The sequence below is a fragment of the Acanthopagrus latus genome, chromosome 3, assembly GCF_904848185.1.
Source record: "Acanthopagrus latus isolate v.2019 chromosome 3, fAcaLat1.1, whole genome shotgun sequence".
In the NCBI taxonomy this organism is placed as follows: domain Eukaryota; kingdom Metazoa; phylum Chordata; class Actinopteri; order Spariformes; family Sparidae; genus Acanthopagrus; species Acanthopagrus latus.
In genome coordinates this window covers 16,570,383-16,589,746 of record NC_051041.1, presented here as the reverse complement: position 1 = coordinate 16,589,746, position 19,364 = coordinate 16,570,383, and the positions used below count along the sequence as shown (strand labels likewise).

General features: G+C 45.4%; 3 protein-coding genes across 5 annotated transcripts; 2 read left to right on the top strand and 1 right to left on the bottom strand.

The window, feature by feature from the left end:
* Positions 1–319: 319 nt before the first annotated feature.
* On the top strand, positions 320–5,331 carry klhl7 (kelch-like family member 7). Its single transcript, XM_037093992.1, has 12 exons — positions 320–477; positions 603–705; positions 1,520–1,613; positions 1,750–1,874; positions 1,968–2,143; positions 2,281–2,455; positions 2,609–2,751; positions 2,928–3,168; positions 3,370–3,571; positions 3,999–4,096; positions 4,176–4,359; positions 4,684–5,331. The coding sequence occupies exons 1-12, from the start codon at positions 349–351 to the stop codon at positions 4,847–4,849; spliced, it is 1,836 nt and encodes a 611-aa protein (XP_036949887.1). The 5' UTR covers positions 320–348; the 3' UTR covers positions 4,850–5,331.
* On the bottom strand, positions 5,260–10,432 carry aste1b (asteroid homolog 1b). 3 transcript variants are annotated; one of them, XM_037093990.1, is made up of 7 exons: positions 10,414–10,432; positions 8,554–8,804; positions 8,036–8,302; positions 7,010–7,938; positions 6,671–6,902; positions 6,402–6,570; positions 5,260–6,147 (listed from the first exon to the last, which is right to left on the bottom strand). In XM_037093990.1, the coding sequence occupies exons 2-7, from the start codon at positions 8,789–8,791 to the stop codon at positions 5,826–5,828; spliced, it is 2,157 nt and encodes a 718-aa protein (XP_036949885.1). In that variant the 5' UTR covers positions 8,792–8,804; positions 10,414–10,432; the 3' UTR covers positions 5,260–5,825. The 3 variants fall into 3 exon arrangements, with proteins under 3 accessions (XP_036949885.1, XP_036949884.1, XP_036949886.1); XM_037093989.1 differs by lacking the exon at positions 10,414–10,432 and adding an exon at positions 9,256–9,272; XM_037093991.1 differs by lacking the exon at positions 10,414–10,432 and having other exon boundaries at positions 8,036–8,168; positions 8,554–8,688.
* smarcc1b (SWI/SNF related, matrix associated, actin dependent regulator of chromatin, subfamily c, member 1b) lies at positions 9,286–17,996 on the top strand. Its single transcript, XM_037093988.1, has 28 exons — positions 9,286–9,549; positions 9,866–9,985; positions 10,301–10,386; positions 10,476–10,557; positions 10,647–10,739; positions 10,880–10,949; positions 11,053–11,122; positions 11,222–11,297; positions 11,858–11,983; positions 12,183–12,262; positions 12,808–12,914; positions 13,009–13,068; positions 13,183–13,211; positions 13,317–13,432; positions 13,521–13,592; positions 13,678–13,791; positions 13,880–14,033; positions 14,119–14,229; positions 14,596–14,655; positions 15,080–15,338; positions 15,454–15,525; positions 15,619–15,665; positions 15,756–15,858; positions 15,942–16,081; positions 16,350–16,484; positions 16,613–16,745; positions 17,462–17,548; positions 17,636–17,996. Exons 1-28 carry the CDS (start codon positions 9,379–9,381, stop codon positions 17,701–17,703), a joined length of 2,841 nt encoding a protein of 946 aa, XP_036949883.1. The 5' UTR covers positions 9,286–9,378; the 3' UTR covers positions 17,704–17,996.
* The last annotated feature ends 1,368 nt before the right edge of the window (positions 17,997–19,364 follow it).

The following is a 19,364-nucleotide window of genomic DNA, read 5'->3' as shown; positions in this document are numbered from 1 at the left end:
AATCGTAGAAGAAGAAAGTAGACCGTAAGAAAACAGAAGAAGAAGATGAAGAAGAAACAGAGCTAACTGAATTCTATTTTAACTAGTTCACCACGCTAACCCGTTTTTATTATAATTTCAAGTCTTGACAGTAAGTCCATCTTTACGAACTTCCTTCTACGAGTCTTCAAGGAGAAGCTGTCGTCACATTAGAAGGTTTTTATTTTTAAATATCGAAACAAGCTGCTTGCTGCTGCTAGCGAGCAAACAGGCAGAAGCTAAGCGACAACAAAGAGCTGCACTGCACACTGCTGCTGGCAGCGGTTCTGGGAGGGTGGTAGTGTCAGCCGAACCGAACCGGGGGCCGACATGACGGGGGTGGCTTCTCCAGAGAAGGCGCCAGGCTCCAAGAAGAAGAGCGAGAGGAAGTGTGCCACCAAAGAGGAGTACAGACAGCTGTCCAGCATCATGGGAGTCATGAACAACCTGAGGAAACAGGTGTGTGAGAGAGGAAGTACACCTGAGGGGTGATCTGTGTGTGGTAGTGTGTAACTGTGTGTGTGTGTGTGTGTGTGTGTGTGTGTGTGTGTGTGTGTGTGTGTGTGTGTGTGTCTCTCCTTCAGGGCACCCTCTGTGATGTGACCCTGGTGGTTCAGGGGAGACACCTTCCGGCCCACAGGGTGGTGCTGGCTGCTGCCAGCCACTTCTTCAGCCTCATGTTCACCAGTAAGTGTGGACACAGAGTACACAGTCTTGGACAGCGTCATCAACCCAGGCAGACCAAAACAGTGATTACATTTCCTCTAACTGCCTTTGATTTCTTATTTAAAGATATACATTTATTGTAAAGAAATAAAATATTCATAGTTTCCGTATAGAAGTTAGGGCTCCATCATGGTTATTCATTACAGATTAATCTGCTAGTTACTTCCTAGATTAATTCATTAGTTGTTTGGTCTGCAAATGTCCAAAAATAATAAAATAATAATATCCATCCCAGTGTTTTCAAAATCCAAGGTGCTGTTTTTAAATGTCTTGTTTTGTCTAAAACCTTCAGCTGTTCAGTTCAATGTGCTATAAAACAGAAAAGCACACATCTGCATATTCGAGAGGCTGAAAACGGCCTTTTCTGTCATATTTGCACGAAAACCAGTTATATCAAAATAGCTGGCCGTTAATACTCTTTGGATGAACTATGAGATCAGAAGTTAAGTCATCTATAATATAGGACTACAGATAAAATCCCAGTCTCAAATGTACATATAGTAATCTTTATTTATTGTCAAGTGTTGATTTCTGTCTAAATCATTTCATTAAAACGATTCTGCACCTTTGTCAACATGATGCCTTTATTTGCTCCAGATATTAGAGAGTGATTATTAACTCACTAACCAAAATCATAATATATAAAATTATGCATAGTTCTGCACATCTCCCTAAACTGTAGCTAGGCGTTGCAGAAAACATATGCCATGCTGCTGTGTATTGTTGATATCATTGTATTTTCTGTTAAGTCTACCTCTGTGTTCTCCACCTCCAGCCAGAATGATGGAGTCAATGTCCCATGAGGTGGAGCTCAGGAATGCTGAGCCTGAGATCATCGAGCTGTTGATTGAATTCATCTACACAGCTCGGTAAGAGTCCTGGCTTAGAGTAGAGCAGCTTAACTCTACAAAAGATAAGACAATCCTCCTCTAAATGTTACTCTCACCCACTTCCATCAGAAACACCTGTTTGATCGTTAAGAGTGTGTGTATCTGTGTGTGCCAGGATCTCTGTGAACAGCAGTAACGTTCAGTCGCTGCTCGATGCAGCCAACCAGTACCAGATTGAGCCAGTGAAAAAGATGTGTGTGGAGTTCCTCAAAGGACAAATTGATGCAACAAACTGCCTCGGTAAGAACAGAAATACAGTAATCTCATTACTTACCAGTTAACTCATGAGCAGCCTTTAATGAGTCGACTGATCTTTGTCACATCCCCCCGCAGGTATCTCCTCCCTGGCAGACTGTATGGACTGTCCTGAGCTGAAGGCGGCAGCAGAGGACTTCTTCCAGCTGCACTTCACTGAAGTCTACAAACTGGATGAGTTTCTGCAACTGGATGTCACACAGCTCACACATCTACTGCACCAGGACAAGCTCACTGTCCGTGCTGAGGCCCAGGTGTACATCCTTCTTCTGTGCCTAAGTTTGGAGATTTAGCAAAACAATACATTCAAAACAATTTAAGCAAAATGTGCAAATTATGATCACTTTAACCTGGAGGTTCTCATGTGTATTTTTGTTTATTTTATGCTCAGATTTATGACGCAGCAGTGCGCTGGCTCAAGTACGACGTGTGTAACCGACAACAGTACATGGTGGAGGTGTTGGGGTGCGTTCGCTTTCCTCTGGTCTCCAAAACCTTCCTCTCCAAGACGGTGCAGGCTGAACCCCTCATCCAGGAAAACCCGCAGTGCCTGAAGATGGTCATAAGTGAGTAGGAGGAGGAAACAGAGGAACACATGCACACAGACCATAATTTAATTACCTTCATTATATCATAGTTGAGGTAATTCAAATAGATGAATGAGAACAGGTTGAAACACGTAAACACAGAGAATCAAACCAGCTGTGATTTTGTCCCAGGTGGGATGCGTTACCACCTGCTGTCCCTGGAGGATCGGGAGGATTTAGGAGAGAGCAGCCGACCTCGACGCAAGAAGCACGACTACCGCATCGCTCTGTTTGGGGGCTCTCAGCCTCAGTCCTGTCGCTATTTCAACCCCAAGGTACCAGGCTACACATGCAAACACGTTATAATCCGTGCAGGCCGATGATCTCTTGGGCTTACAAGGTTTTCATTAGATATTGCAGAAACAAACATTAAAGCTTTAGTTTTGTATATTTAGCTCCATTGAAATTATATTTGCCAGTGTTTTGTGTGAAGTTCTGGCTTTCCTTGCAGGACTCCACTTGGACAGACATCCGCTGCCCGTTTGAGAAGCGCCGGGATGCCACAGCTGTCTTCTGGGACAATGTAGTCTACATCCTGGGTGGCTCACAGCTCTTTCCTATCAAGCGCATGGATTGCTACAACGTTCTGAAGGACAGCTGGTACTCCAAGCTTGGTCCACCCACGCCTCGCGACAGCCTGGCAGCCTGTGCCGCCCAGGGCAGGATCTATACATCCGGGGGGTCGGAAGTGGGTGAGCACGGGGAGGTGGAGGAGGCACACTTGAGACTGGGGATTGGGTTTATGTATCTGGTATGTGGGATGGCGAGAGTGGACTGCTAGTGTGAGATAGTTTAAGTTTTGAGTTTGATGTGGTCCATATGGATTTACACTGATGATCCGTCATGAGGGAGAGATGAGCACCTAATCATGTTCTATATGTGTGTGTCTGCAGGCAGCTCTGCACTTGACCTGTTCGAGTGCTACGACACTAGAACAGAGTCGTGGCAGGTGAAGACCAGCATGCTGTTGGCGCGCTGCAGTCACGGCTCGGTGGAGGCAAACGGGCTCATCTACGTCTGCGGAGGGACGGTGGGCAACAATTTGTCTGGCAGGGTCCTCAACAACTGTGAGGTGTACGACCCCAACACACAACAGTGAGTTGTGAAAACATACAGCTACACAAACGGGGTGATGTGTTGGCTTGTTTACAGCGTAGCTGGATGTAGAATGAAGGGAATATGAGTGGAAAGACAGCTGCCTTATACACAGTAGGAAATGCAAAGACGATGTCCCTATTATTTACAAGTATGCATTTTGGTATTAGTGCAGAAACATATTTGCCCCCATCGTCTCAGGAAGCAGATAGATAAAAAGATCAAAAGTCATGTCTTTACTTTACTTTTGCATTTATTATATCCAGTGGTTTGTGAAAGGCTTTTGACAGACCAGATTAAATTATTCTGGTGCAGGCAGATTTTTAGTTGGAGCACATTATGTACTGACAAAAGGAGTAAAACACATCATGTTGTGTTGCACTGCTACAATAATCCATGTGCCTGTTTCCCATCTTTCTGTCCTCAGGTGGAGGGAGTTGTGTGGGATGAGAGAGGGCAGGAAGAACCATGGGCTGGTGGTGGTTAACAACAGGATCTATGCTGTTGGAGGGCAGGGGGCAATGGGTAAAAAACACTACAGTAATGAAAAATGACTATACTGTAGTAACACGATTTAACATTTTTGTGTTTGTGTATTTTCTAGGTGGACTGGACTCAGTGGAGTACTATGACATTGCCAGTAATGAGTGGCGTGCTGCAGCGGCGATGCCATGGCGAGGCATAACAGTGAAGTGTGCAGCAGTCGGTGATGTCATCTATGTGCTGGCAGGGTTCCAAGGTGTGGGGCGGCTCGGACACACCCTGGAGTACCACACTGATACTGACAGGTGGGTGTAACCTATCATGTTCATTTACAGTTTTGTGTTTTTATTTCGGGTTTCTACTAGAAAACATTTACATGCTGAAGATTAAAAAAAAATGTAAATGTAAACACATATTCATCATATTATGCAGCACTCTATATTAGTACTTCCTCTCTCTTCCTCTGGTCAGCACCCACAGGCTTGAGCAGGCACCACCCATCATTTCCACATCAGCTGTGCTTGCTGGTTTTTTAACCCTGAATCTAATTACACCTCCACTGCTGAAAGTCCAGATCTTTGTTAATGTTTTCATGCTGCCTCTGAATCAGTTTTCTTCTGTGCGTTTAGGTGGGTGACCTGCAGCAAAGTGCGAGCGTTTCCCGTCACCAGCTGCCTGATCTGCGTGGTCGACACGTGCGGAGTCAACGAAGACGAAGACATGGACCTCATAGACTCTCAGTCACATCCGGCATCTGCTGCCTCGTCATCTGCCTCAGCCTCATCATCCTCATAGGACAAGAGGCAGATTCAGTGTGTATTAAGTTTGGACGTTTGACGTTTTGACCTCTGAATCAGGCCTCCGGGCAACTGCAGAACTGATTTTCATGAAACGTGGCCTGACAGCTGAGAACGAGTTGCTAATGAGGAAACAAACTGTTGTTTTGTTGTTGTGCTTTTTTATGTCCAGCGGTCACAGAAACTGTTTGCTGTGTCAGAGCTGTAGGTCTTTATTTTTAAAGTGCCATTGGGACACTATCCACAAATGTATGTTATAAAGGGACTTTGGGTGACAGAGGATTGTTGGTTTAGATAATAAAAAATAGTATAGTCTGTGTATTAATTGCTGTTAGAGATTGTAGATATACTGCAGTCATGTATAGTTAAATGTTGTTTGTGTGTATATATTTAATGAGAGAAGCTGAATGAGAGAGTAAACGTTTTATTCTCAGCCATGTTACAGATAAAAACAAGCTCAACATGATCATTTTAAAAACATTTGTTTGTAAGTCTGCTCTTTTTCTAATGTGCATACAAAGAAGAGTTAATGCACCAAATTCATGAGGATTAAGGCAAATAGTAAAATGACATAAGACTTAAAGAGCTGCTCATTAAAAATGACACTAGCTGCCATAAAACTTAAGGAAAATGTAATTTCATCAAGACCGTTAGAAGTCAACCAACATGTTACAGGAAGACATTTACATTCACTGTCTGTGTTGGTGTTGCTGAATCAAACTGTCATGTTGAGAACTGTTGCATTGATTACAGAGACGTTATTTTCAGAAAAGCTCTTAAATCTGCTAAAATATGGAAAGAGAAGGCTTTGGGGAAACTGATCTGATCGGAGGGGCTGGTACATATTATTGAGAATGTTTAAAATAGTGCAATAAAAGGCAGAAATTTGACAGTGACTCTAGTATTCCCTGAGTGTGTTTTAGGAAACACTGGAATGTCCTCTCTCATTTGGCCCCTAGCAAGTTTTGATCTGTTTAATAATCATCATCAAGCTCTTCCTTGCTCATCAGGAGAGCAAACCTGTTGTTTATCTCCTCAGTGCCTCTTCCTCTTCCTCCCCTTGAGCCCCTTGCTCCTCTCCCACCTCCACCTCTTCCTCTCCTTCCACGGCCTCCGCCTCTCCTCCTCCCTGCTGCTGCAGACGGAGGATGGGATTTGGAGCTGCAGTTCCTCACAGCGTCCAGCAGGGAAAAGAAGAGCTGTCTGGAAAATGGACTCCCGACGAGGAGGGCTTCAGCTGGTTGGCCCCCTTTGAGGTGCCTGAGGAGGCCGTGCACCAAAGTACCACTAAACAACCTGAGGCAGAGGAAGTGGGAGGCACCCAAATGACAAAAGATAACCTCTCACTTATCTGTGGTAGTGGATGCAGATATTTGTGTTTTGTGTCATTGTATATTGAGTTTTCTACTTCCTGACAGTAAACAGTTTATATAGTAAACGCTCAAAGAATTCGATCGATGTGAAAATAAGTCATTAGCTGCAGCTCTGTTTCTCATAGGTGGAAAATGCAAACTGCTTTAATCTGTCTTCTGTCTGGTCCCTGTTCTTACCATGACAGCTGGGGTTCAGGCATTGGCAGCAGCAGCAGCTGATTGAGAGACAGTGCACTCCAGAGGCAGGCCTGCCACTGGCTGAAGCTGTGAGCTGCTCCGATATCCAAGCCTCGTCTTTCCCCCGGCCTCATACGCAATCGATCCAGCCCTGACCGCACGCTGTGCTCTGTAAAAGAGTTCAGCAATGGGACTAGAGGATGCACAGAGGCAAGGACAGAGTACAGCTTGCCTTTTTCAATGCGATACATTTTATAAAAGATACTAACCGCCTTGTTGGTTGTGGGTTGCTCCGGGCTGGTTGTTCCAGGACAGCTCCCCGTAAACCATTCCCAGCACCAAAGCCTGGAGATGGAGCTTTGAGGGTATCGGTATGATCTCTCGCAGCCAGAATCCTGTCACCGCTACAGCCAGCCTCAGGTGCAGAGGCACAGCAGCTAGCGCGGACTCCTTAATCCCCAAGACTTCTAACAGGACACCAAGACGAGTTGCCACAGGAGCCTGGATGAGAAATGTTACCACATCACATGAACAATTTCTTTTAAAAACGATAAATTCCCAGATCATATAAACCACAACTGTTGCACTTAAAGAATGGTCATGGTTACCTGGCTGAGTGTGTCCAGACATAGGGGAGTTCGGGGCAGATGTGCCTCTACTTGGCTTTTCTTCAAGTTAAGATCCAGACGGTCGTACTCTTCTACACACATGGCGGCACTACAGCCCTCAGCCTGCACTGCACCTGCACCAGCCACTTCACTTACACCCTGCTGTGAGGGTAAAATGATGTTCCTCCCCCCTCGCCCTCTCCCACCTCTCATGCCCCGGCTGATGTTCTCTTGTGCCTGGACATCTTGACCTCTCTGCAGTAATATCCCATACACGGCCTGGCGTATAGCTCTGGCACTACAGTGACTGCTGGCTAGCTTGCTGTTCTCCACCTGTGGGATGAGCAGGACCCGGCGCATCACGGCAGCATCCACCACCAAGGGGGCCAGCAGTCCCTGAGCTGCAGCCAGGGACAGACAGTCGTTCAGGCCAGAGAGCCGCCCTCCAGGGGCTGCCTTACCTCCAGAGAACCAGCGAGCCAGCGAGCTTTGAGGGGAGATGTGGTACTCCTGCATACATGCCCACAGCTGTGAGCTCAGCCCACCTTTCTGTCCTCTCCTGCCCCTACCACCTCCGCCTCCACCTCCCTCCCCCATCAGCCTGCTCACTTCCTCCAGGGCCTCTGCCGAACTTGAAAAAGAGGACAACCAGAGGAGGAGGCCCTCAATACGGCATGCGCTGGCTTTGCCCCTGCCACCACCTCTCCCTATTGCACTGACATCTAACAGGCCCAGGAGGGTTTCAGCATCTTTCGGAGCACCATAGTCATTGCCAGTCAGGACGGCACATAGGGGGAGCAAGTCCTGGTTCATGCCCCCAAACCAGCGACACAGGCTGTTGGTGGTGTAGCACCGAGCCGAGATGTAGCGTTGACAAGCTTTACCGTTAAGGTTGGTCCACTGGAAAAAACTGAATGGCAGGTAACCACCTGAAATAACAAAACAAAGCAAACAGCAAAATCAAGCTCACTATCTCAACCATCCATTACAAAGATCTACAATTATAAAGTCCTGCTGTTCCCACACCTGGCAGGTCAAATATGTAAAAGTCACTGTCATTGGTCAGAACCGGGCACTTCCACTGGTGAGCCAAACAGGCGATTTCACGGTCAGCCTCAAATGGACACTGGACCAGCGGAATTCCTCTCTGGATGAGAACCTGAATGAAGACGTCCCTGGTGAGGATGGGGAGAACAGAACCATTGCGGCCGTGGGAAAGTGCGTCTGCGTCCTTTATCTTGGACTGCAGCCGCTGACGCACAGTTGGCAACTTCTTGTCACTGGGGTCAACACCTCATAATCACAAGGGGAAAAATACAGAAGTCAAAGTTTTCTGGGTATTACAACTGAAGACAAACTGCACTATATTCTGTAGTTTCATGTTCAAGGTAAAAGTGTAAAAGAAAAAACTTACTAAAATTTCTATTTGATTTATTTTTTGCACAGATTAAAATCAAACCAATTATATGAAAGCTAAGGGACTGAAGGAAATCAAACACCCTTCTCACAGAAATCCAGGTGGGGCAGGTGTATAAGCATCATACCTCCATCCAGCACCACATACGGCTGGATGTTACAGGCTGCCAGCGCGGACAGGAACTGTGTGAGCAGGCAAGCGAAGGCATCATAGTCCCCTCCATGCTGCTGGTCCAAGCCATGGTTAAAGTACAGGCGGAAATACAGACTGCAGCCATCGATGACCAGGCGACTGTCCCTGAACCTGACGTCCTGCAGGAAGCGTCTGTTCCCCTCCACATAGGTGGTCAGACCCTGGACACCCATGAGACCTCCGGGCCTGGGGACACACGGAGGAACACGGGGGTTGCTGCTCAGACAGTCAGCTGATCATGAGAGGGTTTTTCCTCGCAGTGACTTTTTTGCAAAGTAACGACACAACGGAAATCACCGCAATGAAACATTCCACACAGACGACGGACAGGTGAACGGACAGAGTGTTAACTACAGTTTCAAACTATTTCATCGCAGGTTGGAGCATTTAAAGGAAATGAGCAGCGTTACTCTGCAGCGTTACTCTGCAGCCCCTCGCTTCTGTTTTCAAGTCCTGAACACTTACTTCCGCGCACGTCAAAGTAAAAGTCCCTTTTTGGAAAAAATACCATTAAAGGTGTTTAATGTGTGGTGCATGTACTGACTTGACTGCACAGTTTTAAATTTAATATTGATTTTTTTTTTTTAAATCACAAGTAACTTTAAAAAGTCGTAAAAATAATAAAGTCAAACATTACATTGAAAATTCTTATGCCCCAGTGCGAAAATCTCGCTGCGTCTCGCGAGACTCCGCGAGAACACAGGCTAGCGAGCGCGCTAGCCAGTTTTGTTCTCCCGTTTGAGATTAATCTGGTTTTATTATGGCCACAATGTCCGGAGGAACAAACCCTGGGGTTCCTGGTACAAGCCAAGCTAGCTCCGGAACACCCGCTCATCGGAAAAAAGACAGCACTCCGTCCGCCAGGTTCTGGGAGAGCACAGGAGCCCAGCTGGAGGTGGTGCGACAGTGGATCGGGAAGCACTACAAAAAGGTAGTTAGCTGGCTGGGAGCTAGCTAACAAGCTAGCCGCCCCCTGCTAGCAAGTCCGGTGGCTCAGACTGTAAACAAACGTCTCATGCTGGATAACTTTACGTTTACACTGGCTAGCAAGATGTGTGTGATGAAGTTAAAAAGCGCCGGATCTATTAAACTGAACAATGAAACAAGCAAAGATGATGCTGTAATACTGCCCGGTCCTAGAGGTTAATCAGACCAAATACAATAGATAAGTTGTCTAGACTGTCAATAAAACCATAACGAAATGTTGCTCTCATAATCATTTCAAACTGTGTGTCTCTGCCCGTCAGTACGTGCTTGTGGATGCTCCATCGTGTCAGGCGCTGTCCGCAGTGACCGTGCAGCTGCTCCAGTTCCAGGAGGATGCTTTTGGCAGACAAGCCTCCAGTCCTGCTCTCACCAAGCTGCCTGTGAGGCTCTCTCTCTCTCCCACACCTCCACTGTTCTCATTCATGTTGATTTGGGCTTCTTGTAGTGTAATTGGGGTTAAGATTATGTATAATTGTTTGAAGTGACAGAAAAAAAAACCACAGGTAATTTGATAAGTACCTTTAGTTCATTATGATATAAATACAACACAGCAGTCACTCATTTCTGACATGTAATTCGAAAAACACAGTAATTCACAAAGCTTCTTTCACTCGTGCTCCCAGTTTGACAGGGAAAAGGTCACAGATGGGTTCAAACATGCAAAACAAAATGCTGATTTCACATTTTCTCCGCAGTCAAAATGCTTTCTGGACCTGCAGCCAGGCGGAGGACTTTGCCACATTCTTGGAACTGCCTACAAGTTCAAGGCTGAGCAAGGCTGGTGAGTTTCAGGCCTCTCATGCCTTACCTTGTTTTTGCACAGCAGTGTCCTTCATATCTCTCCTCTCTCTTCTCTTCCCCCTTTTACAGGCGGAGGTTTGACCTGCAGAACCCATCCAGAACTGAAAGGAACGTAGAGATGTTTGGTGCTGTTGAAAGAGCACTCATCCAGGTGACATATACACACATATAAGTACACACTCACTTAACCCTAACAAGGATACACAACAAATGACCTTGCCTCTGTTTTTATGTGTCAAGAACAACTGCATGTCACAGCCTGTGGTATATCTGGACCCTGTGCTGGATCAGGAACTGGCTAGCAGACTTACTGCGATTATCACCAAACACCAGGTAACACGCCACAGAGAGCACTGACTGACAGAAGGTTGCATGGAGGAAGGAGACAAAGTATACTGAGACGTGTTGGCTGATTAAAGAGAGGTGGAAACATTCAGTTAAGTGCTGCTGGCTCACAATTTGTTTCTCCAAAGGGTAATCTGACAGAGGACCGAACCCTCGCCACCCACCACATCTACCCCTCACTTGCTTCTTCAGAGGAAGGTCAGAAAAAGTTTGTGCATGAACCTGTGTGCTTTTAAACATTTTTTAAATGCTTAGCATGTATTTAACTTGATGCATTTGTTTCATAAACATGTATTTTCAGATGAGTGGATGCGTCCTGTCATGCGGAAAGACAAACATGTGTTGGTACACTGGGGCATGCACCCGGACAGGTAATGCACAGACACACGCACACACACACACACACACACACAGATGCTCATACACAAACAGAATATCCTCTTACTGTGTTTCTTGTCACTTTTCAACAGCTATGACAGTTGGCTTTCCTCAAGTGACGTTGAAGGAGAGGTTGAAGAGCCTCCACAATCAGAAAAGCCGTGGCGGGTTAGTGAATTATCACAAAGGCTGAATGTTACAACATTCAATGTACAATGTACTAAAACACACCACAATGACTTTTTATGAAACAGTCTTGATTTAATACTGATGCTTCTAACTGTCACACACAAGTAAGCAAGACCATCAGCAAGACGAATTTTAATTCCTGACTCAAGGTTTGATTCAGTGAGGAATCATTACATGACCAAGGAATGTTGATGATTTATGCTTTCTCATTGATTTTAAATTTTAAAGCCTCATCCTCACACATCAGGAGATCTTTGTAGTCTGTAATGTGTCATATAAACAACAAATTAAAACATCATACCACAAAAACAGCAAAACGAATAGACAAAAAAGTAAGCAACACATATGATAGAAATAAAGAAACAAACACAAAATGACAAATAAATCAGCCTTTCCCTTGTATATGGTTTCTTGTGTGTTCATTTTGGACACTTGATGAGATGCACCAGCGTGCACCAAAGCAACACAGATTGTGTGTGTGTGTGTGTGTGTGTGTGTGTGTGTGTGTGTGTGTGTGTGTGTGTGTGTGTGCGCTCCAGGTCCATGCTGGCTGGGTTCTGGACACAGATGTTTTCAACGAGTGGATGAACGAGGAAGACTATTGTGTGGATGAGAGGAATGTACCAATCATTCTCCGTAGGCGCATTCACCTTCGAGACGAACAGGTTGGTGTGAAGCTGTAGACGGTCTGGAAGGTTTGTGAAGGAAATGCTGTTCTCAGTTATTGACACTCAGATCTTACTGGTGGGAAATGAAGGAAACTGAGCCACTAGATTCTTGATTTCTGATATTCCTGTTAATGATGCTTAATGTTTTGCTTTTTAGTTCTTCTTAGTTGTTCACCACCTCTACCCTCTGTTGCAGGATTCCAAATCTACCCCGTCCAAAAAGAGAAGACGCTCGCCCTCTCCTCCCTCTGAAGGCAGAAAGAAAGGAAAGAAGGGGTAAGAAACAACACTTCTAAATGAACAGGACAAGACACTCAGTGTGCAGTCTCAGCTACACACAGTAATATATTACTTTTAAGTGATAACAGAGTAACAGAACATGTCTATTAAGATTTGTAATAATACTGTAACATTATTACAGTTACTTAGTCCAGTAACATGTTACCACCCCAAATCAGGACTCAGCAAGTGTCCATGCAGCGCCTGGACTTCTGCAAGCTTCCAGTTTGGAAGGCCAGTCGGCTGTAGTCAGACCGTAGAGTGTGCTGTTCGCTGCGAGAGGCCTCTTTTTCAATCAGAGGGAAAATGATGATAAATGATACTTTTTGAATTAAAAATAAAGGTTTTATAGTCAAACCAGAAGAGGTTAATCTGATTCTATAGTAGCAAAAGATTCACCCTCTTCCATTGTTATTTTAAGTAGTGTGAAGAATTACGCTGCACAGACTAATATAGTACAAAAGGTTACTAGTAGATATGACATTTTAGAAGTAACTCGCCCATCACTGGGCTCAGTATAATTGTTTTGTATGTGTGCACAGGAGAAGGCGTGGGCAACAGGAAGAAGAGCCAGAAGAAGACTTGACCAAAGACATGGAAGACCCCACCCCTGTTCCTAACATGGAGGAGGTTATACTACCCAAGATTGGTAATACCCTGAAGATAACAGCGATGATGAAAGCATTTGGTTAAAGCAGCATTTCTTCTCTTAACCATTTTTAATGTGTCTCCATCTCATGTAGTCAACTTGAAGAAGGACAGTGAGAACACTCCTGTCAAAGGAGGGACCATGGCTGACCTGGGTACGTTTGCATGTGTCACAGTGAATGTTTAGTGGAGCATGTGTACATATTTCTTCCTGTTTAAAACATAAGACTATGAAATATGTTTCCATCTTCTTTCACTTTTTTTCACAGATGAACAAGAGGATGATTTCCCAGGAAGGGTAAATATGATGTCATATTTCAAACTTAGAATGTTGCAGGAGGGATGATCAGTGTGTCGATGGTTAAACTCTTGTGTGTGTGTGTGTATGTGTGTGTGTGTCCAGGAAGACGAGGAGGGGAGAGCAGAGCTGCCTCGCCTGTCAGAGGGAGAGGACCACATCACAGAACAAACCCACCATATCATCATACCAAGCTACACGTCGTGGTTCAATTACAACAGGTAGATAAATACCTGCACATGTGAACTGTTATTGTGACATCGACTATTATTCCAAACATCTAAACATTTTTCTGTCCATGTATTCCAGCACTCACTCCATAGAGAAGCGTGCATTGCCTGAATTCTTCAATGGAAAGAACAAGTCCAAATCTCCAGAAATGTGAGCACAGCAGACATTCAGTGTTTACTGCTCAGGGCTTGTCAGATCATTGCCACTAAAACAGAATCTGTCCTGTTCTCTGCAGCTACCTGGCGTATCGTAACTTCATGATCGACACGTACCGGCTCAACCCCCAGGAGTACCTCAGTTCAACGTCCTGTAGGCGCAACCTGACCGGAGACGTCTGTGCTGTCATGAGGTATGAGTAAGTGTGTGCGCATGTTTGCTTCTGTGCAGCCGCAGCATGGTACAATAAAAGGAAAGATAAAAATCCTCTTTGTGTCCAGGGTTCATGCCTTTTTGGAGCAGTGGGGTCTGATTAACTACCAGGTGGATGCAGAGAGCAGACCCCTCCCTATGGGACCCCCACCCACCCCTCATTTCAACGTACTGGCTGACACACCGACCGGGCTGGCCCCCTTACAGCACAAACCCCTGCAGGTAAAAACAGACAGCTCTACACACGTGTTGAAAAACACCTGAGATGCCTCCTGTTAAACCCTGCCGCTCGCTCTCACTCTCGCAGGTGTCGGCCTCGCAGCACATGTTGTATTTCCCTGAAAAGAACAAAGAGAAGCCGTCAGACTGCCAGAACTTTGGCCTCCGCACCGACATCTACGCCAAGAAACATCCTAAGGTCTCACACTGAAACAATGCAATCATACAAGAAATGTACAGATTATACAGATTCTGATACATACAGCACATATAAATATAGAGTATATGGTACGCCACTGGGAATTGCAAGGTCCCATTTCTAATAAATACATTGTGTGGTATCGAATTGGTGCATGGAATCATGTACTGGTACTGGTGCTGGTATTGGTGTTGGAGGAACCCTAAATATATTGAAATTACAGCTTTTTCCCAGTAGTTGTTTTTCTTTTTTATTTGTTTATTTGCTGACATATGTTTTAATAGTCTCTCATTTAAAAACAATTCTGTAATCGTTTATGAAGTAATTTGAATTATTCTAAAGTGATTGTCACGGCTCTGTTCTCAGACTAAAGGAGCGAGCGCGGGAAGAGAATGGACGGAGCAGGAGACACTCTTGCTATTAGAGGTGAGACATTCACTCATGCTTTTTGTTATCACACTGCAGTATTTTTAGGTTAAAGCTTTACAATATTTAGATCTCAACATTTTACAAGAGCATTTTAAACATGTAGAACTGGGTTACAAAATCTAATATCACTATATTTCTGACCAAATACCTTGTTATCAATCTTTTACATAATGGCATTGGTAAATGGTCTTGCATTTTAATAGCGCTTTTCCAGTCTACTGACAGCTGAAAGCGCTTTACAATACATGTACAATACATGCACAATACACACTCACCCACACACACTGATGGCGGAGGCCGCCATGCAAGGTGCCAACTGCTCATCAGGAGCAATTTGAGACACAGCCGCCCGCATAAGCCCTGAGTGTTTCAACTCATCCTCCGCCTTGCCTTTTCTGTCCATCCTCTTTGTGTCTCTCAGGCCTTGGAGGTCTACAGAGATGACTGGAACAAGGTGTCCGAGCACGTTGGCTCCAGAACGCAAGATGAGTGCATCCTCCACTTCCTTCGCCTGCCGATAGAAGACCCCTACCTGGAAGACTCCTCTGCCTCCCTCGGCCCACTGGCGTACCAGCCCGTGCCTTTCAGCCAATCAGAAAACCCTGTCATGAGCACTGTGGCCTTCCTTGCATCTGTGGTGGACCCGCGGGTGGCGTCGTCAGCAGCTAAGGCAGCACTGGGTGAGAGGATGGAGGCAGTAGAGTTGATGTAGTGGAGCCCAGGTCATGTCATTGTGAGAGTGTCCTCTGAATGTTCTGCTTGTGTGTAATGATTCTCACGATTTTTCTCATCTAGAGGAGTTTTCCCGAGTACAGGAGGAGTCCTTGGATAAGATTTCTGAGATGTCCAACCAGCCTGACAAAACGGGTAAGATTATAAATCTTCAAGTAATCACACACAATTACTCTTTTGCTTTCTACTGTCTACAGTCCACCTCTTCTTCTGTCCTCGGATTTTCAGAATCGATGGATGCTGAAAAAATTGAGGCCAACTCCACCTCCCACCAGGTGAAACTGCAGCAAGAGCTTAAAGAGAGTTTGAGTTTAGCTGCTGGAGATTTTTGGGCCTAACTTTGAGCATGCATGTGTCTGTTTCAGGTCCCTTTAAGAGTGGATGGGCTCAAGGTGGAACCCAGTGGGGCCAAAGCAGAGGGAGTCAAAAGGGAAAATGCTGAAAATGTCCTTGCAGAGGAGAGAGACAGTATGTAAACATGCACAGATAATGTCTTCGTACACATTTACTACATGTCTATCCATATTTAAGAGCTCTTCTCTCTGATGCAGGAAGGGGTGATGATGACGAGATGGTGGGGCAGCGGGAGGGAGACGGGGATGATGGGAGAGTGATGGAGCAGGACCTGGTGGAGGGCAGCGTTGCCACAGCGGCAGCAGCTGCTCTGACCTCGGCTGCCACGAAGGCCAAGGTAAAGCCGTCCTTCCACTGCTCGTCCTGTGTCTCTTTGTCTTCTGTGTGGCAAAGAAGTGTTCCTGCCCACATGGCCAATGTGTGTGTGCTACTTCTAGCCCAGTTTGAATTTATTTTTATTTATGCTCACCTCCTATCTTTGTCTCTTCTTCACTGTTTCCTTCTTTGATTTCTTCACTACCTTTTTTATTTCCATTCTTAACTGTCACGTGCCCTCACCACTCAGTTCCTCGCTCATTCTACTAACTTTCTTCATGTTTTTGCAGCACTTGGCAGCAGTTGAAGAGAGGAAGATCAAGTCCCTGGTGGCTCTGCTGGTGGAGACCCAGATGAAGAAGCTGGAGATCAAGCTGAGGCACTTTGAGGAGCTGGAGACCATCATGGACCGCGAGAAAGAGGCTGTGAGTGAACACAACATCTGCTGTAACCCATTTAAACCCTCCGTCTGCCGACCAGCATCAGTAACAGGTGTGTGTGTGTGTGTGTGTGTGTGTGTGTGTGTGCGTGTGTGTGTGCGTGCGTGCTGCAGCTAGAGCAGCAGCGGCAGCAGCTCCTGTCAGAGAGACAGACGTTCCACACAGAGCAGCTGAAACAGGCAGAGATGAAGGTTCGCCAGCAGAGGGAGCAGCAGGGCCAGCCGGGATACACAGTGCAGCATACAGGTCTGACCACACATGCACACACACTAGAGCTCAAACACCCCCTAAGCAATGAGAGAGACACAAATCTCTACGGGCACAAAAAAGCACTGATTCAAACAGTAAAATGCTTCAGCTGTCGATCAGCTCTTAAATGATCCTGGAGAAGAAGAACTCAGCCAGTATCTCTTCACTCCTGATGCTGATGAAAAGTCAGTCGAAGTTTTGTGGTCCACAAAACATTTCTGAAGCTTCACAGTGAAACAGAGTTGCTGCCTTCTCCTAAACAACTGGAGCAGATGGGGACTTGTTTTAAAATGTTACAAAAAAACTTGTAAAATAGCTCCATACAGCTCATCCATCATCATCCAAGTCTCCAGAAGCCTCAAGTTGATCTGAAAAGATGTTATTTACCTTCTTGACGTGCATCCAGCTTGTGAACCCACTTCAGGTGGGGAGTGCGCCAATGTTTTTAGCTTGGCAGCTACATTCTGGCTTGGAAAAGGGTGAAAATGATGTGTTTTGGTTCTCTGGAGACTTTGACTATGATTGTTTTTATTTTTCGTCATCTACTTCAGTTATTTAGAAGAATGTTGCAACACTGTTGTGTTGTGAAACTCCAGAACTGTTTTCTGGACCCTTCATTAGCATCGGGGGGGGGGGAAAGGATAATGACTGAATTTTCATTTTAGCCTTTAAATCATTTCCATCTGAAGTTTGAGCCCCGCCTCCTCCTTCAGGTCAGGCCATGCCCAATCGGATGATGCCTGCGGGAGGAAACGCTCAGCCGATGGCACCTCGACACCCTGGAGCTCCCAATGGAATGTGTGAGTTTTCACAAAACGCAGTTTTTGTGCTATATCGAGTATGATTCTGTGGTGTGTTTACATGGTCTGTGTCTGGAACTTTCTCAGATCCGTCCTCGCAGCCTGATGGAGTAGCACCAGCGCAGCCGGGTCCTCTGGCGTCCGGTCACAGCTGAAGTGACCAGGAAACCAGACACGTTCCCACACCGGGCCTCCTTCAACCAGCACACACACGTAAACATGTAACACTGGCATCAATGTTCAGGAACAACTATGAAGAACCTGAAGTCTGTATAACTTGAGTCGACACATGTTAATAGACTGAAAGTCTCACAAGCACATATACACAGTCGTTGTGTATTTGGTCAGCGGCTTAGTCCGTCTTATATCTGTGAAATATTTGTGCTCTGATGTAAGAGTTGAGAACGCAACTCATTAAAGTTGTTTTACATGAAACTAAATGATCTTCTGTTGTTGTCCAACGTGAGTATTTGTGTTCACTCTGCGTTCAGTTAAAGGTGAATCTACACGGGACATTTCCAAGTGCTCACACCTGCACAACATTACAATGACAACTGTGTCCTCCTTGTCACTGGAATACGTTCCCATTCATCAAGCACACCAGGTTCAATCCACGCTCATTCATTCTGTTTTTAATTAAATCATGCATTTTTCATTTAGAAAGGTTTTACATTTCTTTTATTGTTGCATTGCTTCGGTTTGGTCACACATGCTAGTTAAAATATCGATTTATAGATTTTCACAGTGTAGGTAAATGAACATTTTCTTTGTTAGGGTCAGTCAGGTCACCTGCTTCTTTTGAGCTGGTCAGCCCAAAAATCATCCCTGACCGAGTAATTCATTAATTCAAGTTGAGTTTATCTATATCTATATCTATATCTATCTATACATATATGGATAGAGATAGATAGATAGATAGATAGATAGATAGATAGATAGATAGATAGATAGATAGATAGATAGATAGATAGATAGATAGATAGATAGCAGGCTATGGAAAACAATGTCTTTGTCTGCCAGGTGTAGCAGTGACACTTTGCTGAAACAGTTGGCGTCTGTACTCGCTGTGTGCAGCTGAAACAGTGGAAGAGAAAACTGGTATTGAGGCTCTAACTGATCAGTACTGTCACATCAGTCATGTTTAGCATGCAGCCAACAGTGAAGTATACAGCAGCTGCTTAGTTCGCTTATGCCTCGAGCCGGACCTGACCATTCCTGCTATTATTGCCACCAGTATCACCACCGCAAATATCCCGATGATCAGCAGAGAACACATGGATATAGTCACTCCCTGCACTGAAAAGCTCCCGGCACTCATGCTTTCCCTACAGAGGAATGACAAACAGTTCAGCTCTGTGCAACATGACAATATTACATTTTATTTGTGCAATGACATTTATGTTCACCTCTGTAAATAATAATAACCCTCCACGTCAGCATCTACTTGTGCTGGAGCCTAATGCTGCGTTCAAGTGCTACTCTGATGGTCCACTTCCTGACTTCAGTGTGTTTATGCTGCATCAGCAGGAATGTTGAGCAGCATCACTCACGGTGTCAACAACACATGGACAAAGTTTGCGGTGTGACAGTTGAACAGTTTCAGGCGTCTCTGTGTGTAACAGTAGTGTTGAAGCCACGTCAAAATGAATACACATATACATGACTTGGATCGATGAGCAGGTGATCGGAATGTTTATAATGGTCAGCGGACCGGACGTGACCGAGGAGCACCCCTCCCCCCCCCCGACACACACACACACACACACACACACACACACACACACACCTGCAGCACATCTGGGACCCTCACCAGTTA

Bases quoted from the DNA above. Each gene is read 5' to 3' on its own strand.
- klhl7 (XM_037093992.1), top strand. From the start codon at position 349: ATGACGGGGGTGGCTTCTCCAGAGAAGGCGCCAGGCTCCAAGAAGAAG. The intron at 1,875-1,967 runs GTAAGAACAGAA...ATCCCCCCGCAG, and splicing joins TGATGCAACAAACTGCCTCG to GTATCTCCTCCCTGGCAGAC. The intron at 3,572-3,998 runs GTGAGTTGTGAA...TTCTGTCCTCAG, and splicing joins TACGACCCCAACACACAACA to GTGGAGGGAGTTGTGTGGGA.
- aste1b (XM_037093989.1), bottom strand. The intron at 8,303-8,553 runs GTATGATGCTTA...TGTGATTATGAG, and splicing joins GTATGTGGTGCTGGATGGAG to GTGTTGACCCCAGTGACAAG. The intron at 6,148-6,401 runs GTAAGAACAGGG...CCTCTGCCTCAG, and splicing joins CCTGAACCCCAGCTGTCATG to GTTGTTTAGTGGTACTTTGG.
- smarcc1b (XM_037093988.1), top strand. From the start codon at position 9,379: ATGGCCACAATGTCCGGAGGAACAAACCCTGGGGTTCCTGGTACAAGC. The intron at 10,387-10,475 runs GTGAGTTTCAGG...CCCCTTTTACAG, and splicing joins TTCAAGGCTGAGCAAGGCTG to GCGGAGGTTTGACCTGCAGA. The intron at 15,339-15,453 runs GTGAGAGGATGG...TTTCTCATCTAG, and splicing joins AGCAGCTAAGGCAGCACTGG to AGGAGTTTTCCCGAGTACAG.